The sequence below is a fragment of the Ictidomys tridecemlineatus genome, chromosome X (assembly GCF_052094955.1).
Source record: "Ictidomys tridecemlineatus isolate mIctTri1 chromosome X, mIctTri1.hap1, whole genome shotgun sequence".
Classification (NCBI taxonomy): domain Eukaryota; kingdom Metazoa; phylum Chordata; class Mammalia; order Rodentia; family Sciuridae; genus Ictidomys; species Ictidomys tridecemlineatus.
The window spans coordinates 57,981,726-57,994,019 of NC_135493.1; the positions used below are offsets into that span (position 1 = coordinate 57,981,726).

At 37.9% G+C, this 12,294-nt stretch overlaps 1 protein-coding gene across 4 annotated transcripts in view; it reads right to left on the reverse strand.

The window, feature by feature from the left end:
- Btk (Bruton tyrosine kinase) overlaps positions 1–12,294 on the reverse strand; it is a 38,075-nt gene that overhangs the window by 12,569 nt on the left and 13,212 nt on the right. For 2 of the 4 annotated variants that reach the window (XM_013365376.4, XM_005340689.5), the window contains exons 2-6: positions 12,026–12,196; positions 11,408–11,506; positions 8,898–8,966; positions 6,851–6,932; positions 25–153 (exon numbers count right to left, since the gene is read on the reverse strand). In XM_013365376.4, coding sequence (XP_013220830.1) covers positions 25–153; positions 6,851–6,932; positions 8,898–8,966; positions 11,408–11,506; positions 12,026–12,166 — 520 coding nt within the window. In that variant the 5' untranslated portion in view covers positions 12,167–12,196. Of the gene's footprint in view, positions 1–24; positions 154–6,850; positions 6,933–8,897; positions 8,967–11,407; positions 11,507–12,025; positions 12,272–12,294 lie in introns of all 4 variants that reach the window. The other 2 variants (XM_021720483.3, XM_040283504.2) reach the window with 1 other exon arrangement.

Sequence of the window (12,294 nt, forward strand, 5' to 3'; positions counted from 1 at the left end):
AACTGTACTGATCGTATCTCTTACTTCCATTCCTGTTCTCCAATATTTGGCAGCCCATGGCATTTTTGGCTGTCTGAGAGCAGCAAAGATACTGCCCATCGATCCAGAAGCAAGGGTGGTATTTCTGTACCAGATCACTGTTGTATCGGATTACTGTAGCAGGAGAGAAGGAAGAGAGATCATATCTGATATGCAGAATTCACAACTTGCACATTTTCCTCTTTGATCTTAGTGGTGAACTTAAAATACCTACCCCTCATCAGACAGCCTGAAGGAAAGCAGATCATATACCAGTTGGCTCACATGACTGTCCTGCCTGCCCATGTGCCCTGGCCCCCAAACAGCTCTCATGCAGTTATCTTCAGTGATCTGCCATGATGCGTATCTCCAGCAACATGATAAGAATATCTGATGACACCAGAGCTCAACAACAAAAATATTATCTATGCTTTCCCAGCAGCCATTATAATCTTCCTCTAAGGCAGGTGTTGACTATGGTATGTTTTTCAGATGAGGATGTGTGGAAACCAAACTCTCACCTCCACTTTTTAACATACCAATTTCCCAGTTCCTGGGTGATCTTTTAGGGATATTTGCCTTAGAGAGAACTTCCAGTATTAGGCTTCTTGTGTTCATAGAACATTCAACAGAGCTGAGCTCAAAGGTAAATGAAGGTGAGTCAGCCTCTAGGATAAACATGGTTCCAATCTTACTAGGATCATTGAGGTAGGTTGAGCTCATTGCCAGATATAAACACAGCAGCTCAATTTCATTCACTTGACTGTGAGACAAAAAATATCTAGAAGCCAAAGTACTTTGAGAAGAGTGGTTTGCAGATAGGAGGAATTAGCATTATTGTTTATAATACTGTGGCATCTCCAGAACCTTATCAGGAAGTCAACTAGAAAAGGCATCCAGGAATCATAATGTCAGATAATTTAGGAAAGCAAAGACAACTAAATAACAGTAGTACCAAGACTAGGGTAGAAAAAGACTAGTCTAGGAATATGGACATTTGAAGACACACAAATTTCAGCATTTACCACTAAGAGGAATTCCAAATAATCTTTAAAAAAAGACAGGAATGAAAACAAAACAAAAACTTCTGCTGTAGAAAACAACTCAAGGGGCTGGGGATGTGGCTCAAGCGGTAGCGTGCTTGCCTGGCGTGCGTGCGGCCAGGGTTCGATCCTCAGCACCACATACCAACAAAGATGTTGTGTCCGCCGAGAACTAAAAAATAAATGTTGGAAATTCTCTCTCTCTCTCTCTCTCTCTCTCTCTCTCTCTCTCTCTCTCTCTCTCTCTCTCTCTCCTCTCTCCTCTCACTCTCTCTTTAAAAAAAAAAAAAAAGAAAACAACTCAAGTCCTTAAAAGCTTGCTAGTCACAGTTCACTCATTCAAGGCTATGGAGGAAGCCTAGAAGTTCTAGTGGCCAGGTGTTTTTTACAAGCAGATGAACAAAAAGTGCTACCTTCTAAAAACAGTGACATCTTTTTTTTTCAACATACAAATATGATTGTGTAACCACATCAAAACTTGTCAAAATTTTAAATTCAAATGGTGACATCTTGATGCTTTTCTCAACATGGATTTAAAGACTTCTAACAACTCTCCCCTGCCTACCCTCACCCCCCTACACACTTTCAGTACTCTTTTTCACCATTAAAAGGGCATAAGGGAGGAGCTGTTCAGATAGAATCTAGGCTCTAAGGGGTTACATTGCCTATAAAGAAGTTTAAAACAATAATAAAACCTGTTTCAGGGGAAAGACAAAGCAGGACACCGAATAGGAAACAGGAAGCAGGTTTATTTGGCTATAGCTAGGTTCAGAGGGCAAAGCTTTTGCTGTAATCAATCAATCCCCCTGAACCTGAGTTCAGGCAGTTTCAGAACTTAATACCCAGCTTGTAAGGGTAGGGGCTCAGAAATTCACAGTCTGCCGAAGTTCACACAAAAGCAGCTGTTTCTTTCATTGTTCTGGGCAAGTTAACCCTTCAAGGACAGTGCCTGAGAAGGTGCCTGAAAAGGGGAGAGCTTCTTCTCCCCTTTCTTTCTTCCCCTTGCCAGGAGTTACCATGGAGCCCAATCAGGAACTTCTTCTCTTAGAAATGTAAACATCTCTGTGAAGGTCTGGCTCAAGGCCAGAGGCCTTGTTTTTTTGTTTGTTTTGTTTTGTTACCACACTTTGCATTTGCAAACATGCTTCTACAAACTACTATGTTGGAAAAATGTTTGTGGAAAAGTAGTAAAGGGCATTCAGCACCTGGCCAGTGGCCAAGTAAGATAGAGCAACAGGAAATAGGAAGTTTAACTACACTGAACCCTTTTGTAGAGACTCTTTTGCTGATAGTCCTAAGATCAATTATGGTGAAGATTTCTGGAGAAGCTTAATTAAGATTTCCTGTGGAGAAGGGGGTGCCACTGCCTTCCCAGGCATGATGGTGTATGCATATAATCCCAGTGGCTCTGGAGGCTGAGGCAGGAGGATTGCAAGTTCAAAGCCAGCCTCAGCAATTTAGCAAAATGGTGAGACCCTGTCTCTAAATAAAATACAAAAAAGGGTTGGGGTTGTTGCTCAGTGGTTAAGCACCCTTGTATTCAATCCTCAGTACCAAAAAATAAATAAAAGTCTGTTTGCCTTTAGTTACTACCAGGCAATGATAACTCTGAATAATGTCAGCGATACTTCACTCTTCCAGGATTGATTGTTCTCACCATCTCCACCCTCTGCCTCTCCTAAGAGTCCCCTTCACCCAGGGGTTTCAAGACCCTCCCATCCTTTGTACTTTCTGCAGGGCTGAGCACCAGTAAGTATAGTTTAGTAACTTACCTCATCCTTAAACTATGCTAATGTGCTAATAAGGGGAAATAAAGCATCCTTCCTTCCCCACCCCTAGCACAATTTAGAACCCTCCCTACATTCCCCAATAATGGTTGCCTCTTTTGAAGTACCTTGAAGATGCCACCCCTTTTGTTGGTTAATCTAGAGCTGGTATTTCCAGATTCTTAGAGGAGGATTACAAAAGAAGAGTGTACAAGTGGAAGAGTTTAGGGGAGACTTTTGTTTCACCAATGCACAGTTGTATTGTCTGTGAAGCACTAATGGTGGGTATACATTCTCCATATACTGGTCATTGCTATCCATGTTTATCAGGATAATGTCTAAAATTATTTCAGGCATGCATAAATCATTCCTCCCTATATTAGTCATGGGAGTTTTGCTGATGCCACTCTTCTGTTCATTTTTGTGAAGCCAGCCTTTGCTTATTGCTGAAGTTACAATTAAGATAGCCTCTACTGAACTTGACCAAACAAAGATTCAAGAATGAGTGTATAACTGGGGTGTGGCTCAGTGGTAGAGCACATGCTTAACATGAGCAAGGTTCCAGATTCAATCCTCAGCACAAGAAAGAAAGAAAGAAAGAGAGAGAGAGAGAGAGAGAGAGAGAGAGAGAGAGAGAGAAGAAAAGGAAGAAAATAATGAGTGTAGACAAATACCTGTGGCACTGTAACATAGAAATGCCCACTACCATATTCAAGGAAATAGAAGGAGAGAATCTATGACTAAGTCCTCAGGGATAAACCCCAAAGAAAGTATCATTGAGAAAATGTGACAGCTGGATAGGAGGTAACTAAAGCTGTACTTTTACAATTGAGTTATAACTTACATATGAGAAATTACACAGGTCTAAAGTATATAGTGAGAGCTACATTTGTCTATAATCATTTGTTTGTTTCTTTTGTTTTTCTTTTTTTGTGTGGGAATGGGGAGCTCTGCTATTGAGCTACACCCTCAGGCTTTGAAAAAAATATATTTTTTTAAATTTTGAACAGGGTTTTGCTAAGTTGCCTATGCTACCTTGAACTTGTAATCCTCCTGCCTCAGTCTCCCAAGTAGCTAGGATTATAAGCATGCCTAACTGTCTGCAACCATTTTACCCTGATTCAGATCCAGCACCTCAGAAGGCTCCCTCATGCCTCATCATGATCAATACCCCTGCAGAGGTAATATGTATTCTGACGAGGTTGCTTTTTCACATTAATGATTTCTAATCAGTGCATTTTACTCAAGAGAAAGATAGCATCACTAGAGTAGGATTTGATGGCTCCTAGGATAACTTACTATTAGCATTGCTAACACTCAGGCTATCCTAATGTTGTTAGGAAGCCTATTTAAATCTCCTGTAGTCATGGTATTTGTTAGAAGGCAAGCCTATGGCTGGGGCTATAGCTCAGCGGTAGAGCACTTGCCTCATACATGTTCAATCCTTAGCATCACATAAAAATAAATAACTAAAAACAAAGATATTGTATCCATCTATAACTAAAAGAAAAAATTTTTAAAAAAGGAGGGGAGCCTATATTTTGGCTCCTGTGGTAGATTACTCCAGGCAAGTTTGACATGGCATACACGCAGGTATAACAACTGGGAAAAAATGCCTTCAGTGAAACAGAAGGGAAGAGATGGCAAAACTGCACGTAGCCACACTTATCTACCCACCCCAATGGCACAACTGAAATGATGGTGTTAATATTTGTTTTAGCCTATTGTAAATTTACTTGGCTAATGAACTTTAATAGTAGTGCATAATCAACATGGCAATGTTAACATATGCTTTAATAAACAAAGCTTACAAACTGGATATTCTTATCCTTGGTCATTACTCATACTTTGAATATAGTTGACAGTCAAAATTATTAGTTGGATTAAACTAAGACTAATTTTGAAATTAGTATTTGAAGTGTAAAGAGGTACTAACTTGGACACACCACACTATTCTCCCTTGCTTCTCCCTCAGCTACTCTTCCTCACTTCCTTTTATTTCCAAATTAAATCCCAGTCATCTATCAATTTAGAACCCAAGAAAAATTAATCATGAGGATTAAATACAACTATTTATAGATCTGTTTTTGTGTGCAAAGTACTGTATCAGGCACTGTGGAGGGAACCAAAGAAGTACACATATATATGCCTTCCGGAGCTCCTATCTCAGTTGCTGGCTTAGAAAGAGCACAAATTGAATGTATTTGGGCAAGTTACTTAAACTTTCTGTAACTCAATTTTCTTATCTGTAAATGGGAATGATGAAAATAACGGCCTCATGTGGTTAATGTGAAGAATAAGTGAGGTAACACATTAAAGAACTTAGAGAAGAGCCTGGATCTTAATAAACACTACTGATGAGTTTGCTTACTTTGTATCCCCCGGGATAAAGAAGGTCCCTTAATTCAAAATATGACAAGAACTGAACCTTATGGTATTTGTAATACTCAACATAGCATTACTCAAGAATATTTTGTAACTAACTACATGTGGAATTTCTGGACTTGGAAAGCAAGCAGCATAAAGCTATGTAATGAACTTAGACTTCAGAACACACACGCCCAGGGATGTAGTAAGAATCCAGGATCCACTACTCATTAGCTATGTGCTTGTAAGCAAATTAAGTAATCTGTTTAAGCTTCAGTTCCTTCATTTGGAAATAGGGGAATAATACATAATTCATAAAATTATCATGAGGATTAAATGTGTTATTACATTTTAAGCTCTTGACACAGAACCAGGTACATAGTAAGTGCCCATTAAGTGTTAGTTATTATTATTTTTTGCCCCAGGTTGTTGTGAAAATTAAGTGAGATAATGAATATAAAGTATTTAACTCAGTGTCTGACACACAGCAAAAATTCAGTAAGTGATCCCTTTCTTCCTTTTCAGTTTGAAAGATTTGGTGATCACAATTTCTACTAATCATACTTGTTCTCAAGAGAGTGATCAAGGCTGGTATAGCCAACCGCTATCAGAATCTAAATGTTTATTAAGACAAAGGGCTGTCATGCAATAACCCAACCATGCCATTATCAGGCTGTCCTCCTTCCTGTTTCTCTAGGCAGCCTTTCCTTATGTCAACTCAACCAGTTAATCTCTTAGTCACTTGACATGTGGCTATATATACACACAAATATATGTTCATGCATCCTGTGCTGCAAACATTTGCAGTGAAGTTTATCTTAAAACACTGTGTGGGCTACATGAAATGCTAAAACGATGTTCAAGTGCAAGTCCTCACAAAGCAAGAAACAAAAAATAGTTCCTTGGGAAATATTTAACCACAACGAAGAGATATATAATGCTTTCTTATACAGTGCTTTATAGTTTTTCACATACTTTTACATACATTACTGCTTCATTTGATCCTCAGGATAACCCTGAAAGTGGGTATAGGAAGCATTATTGTTATTTCTGTTCAGGATAAGAAACCAAACCTCAAAGAAGTTCACTGGCCTACTTGCCAAAAGTCACCCAGCTTATAAGTGATAGAAGGATCTTGAAACCAGGTTCTTTTACTCTGACTTTAAGTACTCTCATGCATCATATTATTTAATTTTTGGAGCTATGTATTTCATAATTAGAACTCTAAATATTGTGTAATCATTGAACAACACACTACCCTTGTAACTGGTATAAAGAATGGGACTTTTTATAAATAGAGAAATATAGATGCCTGCAATTACAAAATTGCAATAGAAAGATAGTGGTGGAACTGGGTGGAACTCTTGGTCTAATATGTTATCTTTCACTCACATGATGGAATACTAAATTCAATTGTAGCACTACTATTGAGGCAAAATATAGGCTTTCTCTCTCTCTCTCCCCTTCCTTCTTCCCTCCCTTATCTTTCCTCTCTCTTCTTCTTTCCTTCCATTCATTTTTCCTTCTTCTCTTTCTCCTTTCCCTCTCTTCTTTCTCCCTTCCTCCCTCTCTTTTTCTCTTTCTCCCAATCTCTCTCTCTTCCAAATTTGTGCCTTTTTCTTTTGAAGACTAATTTAATTTCCAAATAATGCTCACCATTTTTGAGCTGATGAATCCAACGCTTTCTCAGTTCTTCAGTTGGGGAAAAGACATAGAGAGGCCCTTCATCATATACAACCTGGAGCAATGGACACATAGACTTCAGCAGTTAAGTCTTGGTTGGTACATATGGGTTATTCACTTGGACAAGATGGAGCAAAATTTTAATTCATGGTTCTCTCACATACACCTAATGGCCATCCCTCACTAACACTAGCCCAAATAAATCAAATTTGGAACCACAAACCTACTTAAAAAATAAAATATAAATTAAGTACTATCATCTATTAGTATTTTTGAATGCCTACCATGATCAAGATATCATGCTAGGTGTTATGGAGATGCATGAAATATAAAAGATTTGGCTCTGACTCTCAGAGTTAATAGCCAGCATATAATGGATTCTAAAGCCAAAATAAATTAATTTTAAATTAGCTGCTGCTAACATTATCCACTAGCACATCCAAACAATGTCATCTTCTTGAAAGACAAATGGTAGTAAAAATTATGTCTAAAATACCCTTCCTTTACAGATTTTCTAACAGTCAGGGACATGAATAAGATCCTTTTGCATTTTTTTCTGGCTTGTTAATCTTGCTGTGCTCAGAAATCCATGACAGCCCCCTCCCCTGAGACTTTCCACTTCCTTTTCTGGCTTTCACTGTTGCAGAGTCTGCTATTTTCATGACATGTGGCCTGAGTTTTCAGGACATAAGCAAGCCATGTTGAAGATCAAATTTTGCTCTCCTTTATGGCTTATATTTCATCCACAAGGCAGATATCTATGTGGCTGGTTCTTCAGCTATTTCACACTAGAATAGAATTTAGGTTTATGAGTAAGTCTAATTAACCTTCCCCATACTGAACTTCCTAATACTACTCCTTCCCTCCCCTTTTCTGTCTTTTCAACCCACATAACCACCATTAGAGATAGGCAGAACCAGAAGGAAGTGAAATGCTCACTCAACAAGTAGAGCATCTTTCTCAATGCACACATAATAGAATTGGTGCTATGTATTCTTTTTGAGGTGTAAATATGGAAAGAAACAATATTAGATAGGAAAATAGCAAAACAAATATTCTCAACCCTTGTTGGTCTAATTTCTTGGTCTAGCTAAAACCAAACACTTGCTTTGTAGGCCACAACCATCTACTGAACATTTACTAAAAGAAGGGCTTGCAATTGTAAATATGTATCTTTTACAAGTCAGAAGCATCTCTTAAAGATCTGAGACCCATTCTCAAGAATGTAATCATCAAAACAATAATGCATTACTCATCAAGACTCCATGGGAGTATAAAATCCTATCTTTGACAATTACCAGTCTATAAACAGAACTGGCCTATTATCATTTACACTAACCAACCCTTCGTAATTTTTACTTCTCTGACTCTGAGCTCTAGTTCTCAACCTTAGTTACTTGCTTTTATTTGGCTTTAAAAAAAACACTAACTCTGGAGGTCACACAGCTGAGCTATATGTTATTAGTCTCCCACTAGCTTTGCTGTAGATAACACCTCTGAAATGTGGGTCATGATGACAGGATGCCTAGGTTATTTTTCAGGAACTGGAAGGACATGTTTATGGAAACCACTAACTCTTTGCAAGGGTCCAGTGGGTGACCTTTCCACATCGGGAGACCCAAAACTCCACCTTCAGATCATGTTTACACAGCCATTTTCTGAACATGCACCCCATGAAGAACCATGGAGTTGGATTGCACATGTGCAGACTACTGATTGCTTCACTTCCAACCACCCTGTATCTCTACTCCATAAATATCCCTAAACCTGTTGTAGAAGCAGATTTGAGACTTGGGTCTCCCACCTCCATATTTGAAAATAAGATCTTTTGCAAAACTCCTTGTTTAAGTGATTAGCACACTGTGCAGTGGGCAAATGGGCCTGTTTTAGTAGCACAGCCTCCTTGTTCACTTCGATTTCAGTGGACTGGGATTTAGTATATTTCTGTCTGGCCTGTACCCCATCCCTACCAACTATATTGCAAAGTCCTTCCCAGTGTTAATGAGGGAAAATAACTCACCTGGAAAGGATAAGGAAATCTTTCAATGATTGAAATCTGTTCCATTTCACTGGACTCTTCACCTCTTCTCTATGATGGATGAAAAAGGTATGGTTATGTAATGTTTATACATTACTTTTTATTGGGTTTCTTTAAGTATTGGGAGTGTTTGTTTTGCAGTATTGAGGATTAGACCCAGGGGCACTGTACCACTGAGCTCCATCCCCAGCCCTTTTTATTTTTTTCTTTTGAGATAGGTTTTCTTTTTTTATATATTGATTATTTAAAAAAATAATAAACGGCAGCAGAATGCATTTCAATTCTTGTTACATGTATACAGCACAATTTTTCATATCTCTGGTTGTATATAAAGTATGTTGACACCAATTCATGTCTTCATACATGTACTTTGGATGATGTTTTCACTAAGTTACCCATGCTGGCCTTAAACTTGGAATCCTCCTGCCTCAGCCTCCTGAATCACTGGGATTACAACTGTGTATCACCACACCCAGCTAGGAATTGGGAGTCTTTTTCTGTGTCTTCAGAAGCATCTCCTACACAGAAAATGCCAATTCTTAGTAATTAATTCCTATTACCCAGTTGGAACCCATATCCACAGGATCCAGTGCATACTCAGTCAAGAAAGCCTGAGATAGTTCAAATCATTGGGGAAAGGAAATTTTCTCAATAATTGGTGCTGGGACATCTAGCCACTAAAATTAGATGCATGAGGGGAATTAGGTAGTTAGCTATTTCACATCATATACCAAAGTAAATTTCAGATGGATTTAAGACCTTAATATAAAAAGTGAAAACTGGGGCTGGGGATGTGGCTCAAGTGGTAGCGTGCTCGCCTGGCATGCATGTGGCCCAGGTTCGATTCTCAGCACCATATACAAACAAAGATGTTGTGTCCGCCGATAATTAAAAAATAAATATTAAAATTCTCTCTCTCTCTCTCCTCTCTCACTCTCTCTTTTAAAAAAAAGTGAAAACTACGAGTGACAGATAATAAATATAAATGCCTCTTTATATAATCTTGTGAGAGGGGAAATCCTTTCTAATAATAATGATAAAGATGGAGTTATTAAGAAACAGATGAACTTATTTGATGACACAGACTTTCAATTCCTGTATGGCAAAAACACCATAAACAAAAATCAAAGATAAATGATAAACTGGAAAATATTCTCAACATATAGCTAAAAGATTAATATTCTTATATCAAGATCTTGTTGAAAGAACTAGGAATACAGTAAATATATCATTAGAAAAATTGGCAAGTTCAAAGCCAGCCTCAGCAACTTAGCAAGGTCCTAAGCAACTTAGTGAGACCCTGTCTCAAAATTAAAAAAATAAAAAATAAAAAGGACTAGAGATGTGGCTCAGTGGTTAAGCACCCTGGAGTTCAATCCCCAGTACCAAATAAAAATAAAAATAAAAGGACCAGGAATGTAGCTCAGTAGCAAAATCTCTGGGTTCTATCCCTAGCACCAAATAATAATTATTATTATAAAATAAAATAAAAAAGAACAGTGGGTATAGTTCAGTGGTAAAGCATCCCTGTGTTCAATCCCCAGTATCAAAAAAAGTTTAGTTAAGCAAATTATAATATATCCATGATAGCTAACATCTTGCAGTCATTAAAATCATGTAATTAAAAATATCTATTTTTAGTAGAATACTTTCCGGCATGCAAGAAGCCCTTGGTTCGATCCCCAGCACCAAAACAAAACTGGCTTTGAAATTGCCATCCTCCTGCCTCAGCTTCCCCAGTTGCTGGGACTGCACCACCACATCTGACTCCTAGTCCTTTTAATTCTTTTTTTTTCAGACAGGGTCTTACTTAGTTGCTGAGAGTTTCTCTTAGTTTCAGAGACTGACCTTGAACTTGTGATCTTCCTGCCTTAGCTACCCAAGTCACTGGAATCATAGGTGTGCACCACAGCACCCAGCTAAATAATCTATTATTACACACTTAGTGTAATTACACTCTTCGAATTATTCAACAGCATATACCACATTGATAATATCCATGCATAAATGTTTGGTACTTTTATTATTGTCTTTGGGAAAAGCTTCTTATTTATTGTTAAATTGAAAAGGTAGATTATAAGGAAAGATGTATAGTATGATTCTGTGTTCTAAATATATTACATATATTCATGTATGTTTATGCATTTTTAGTAGAGAAAAGCATCTGCAATTCTATGTATATGAACATGTTAATAGTTGTTTTACCTGGACAATGGGATTTTGTACCATTTTTTTCTTATTTTTGTGCTTTTAAAATATTTCCAGAGTTTCTATAATAAATTTGCATTACTCTTGCAATCAGGGAGGAAAAAAAGAAAACAATTTTGTATTTGTTTGTTTGTTTGTTTATTTATTTATTTATTGTGCTGGGAATTGAACCCAGGGCCTTGTGCCTGCAAGGCAAGCACTCTACCAACTGAGCTACATCCCCAGCCCCAAGAAAACAACATTTTAAAAAAAAATCAACTCAAAATCAGTTAGCCTCTTCTTACCGGAATTTGTCTTTCAGGGGGAGGATTTTTTTCAGGAACCACTGTTTCGACGCAGGTGATCTTTTCAACATCTATTGAACCCTTCTTACTGCCTCTTCTCTGAGAAAGAGAATGAGGAAGAAAATGGAGAAAGATTAAGAATGATTAAGCAACCAGATGACTAGATTTTCTTATCTAATCATTCAGCATGGTGAGGTGGCACCCACACTCTATATCAGGACCTGTTATTTTGGAAAAAGAAAACCTTCCAAATCTATTAATCTAACTTTTGACTACCAGATAGAGGACAAATACTATGGTAGTGTTAAGGACTATATCAGCCATAAGAAACAATGAAGCAATTTTCAAATTTTGGATTTCCTTCTTGAGAATCCTTTGTTGAGCATTCACCAATTGCAAGATTCCATGGTAAGACTTCCCCTGTGGCTTCTTAGCACCTTTGAATTTCTGTCCCAGCAGGGCTGTAGCTAGTTCTAATCTAGGAAATATTTTGCTGACCTTGAATATACATGGGTCATTTCTATCTCCCTTCTTCTACCAAGGAAGATGTACAATTTCCCAAAGAAGATCTAAGATTTGGAAATCTTGAAACTCAGGCTTCACAGCTGAGAAACTTACCCCACGTTCAAAGTCATACTCATAGTAGGAAAGTTTGTGCATAGTCAAGAGAAAGAGACGCTTCTTGAAGTTTAAAGGCGATGTTTTCTTTTTTTGCTGTGAGCGCTTCAAAAAGATACTCTCCAGTATCACTGCAGCCATCACTTCTTCTTTCTGGGGCTCACTTGTGTGCTGTTGATAATGAAAGTTCTTGAGATTCCACTGCATTAATTCTCATCCCTCCTGGTTCCCCCTCAGCCTAGTTACCTATTGCAAATGGAACAAAAGTA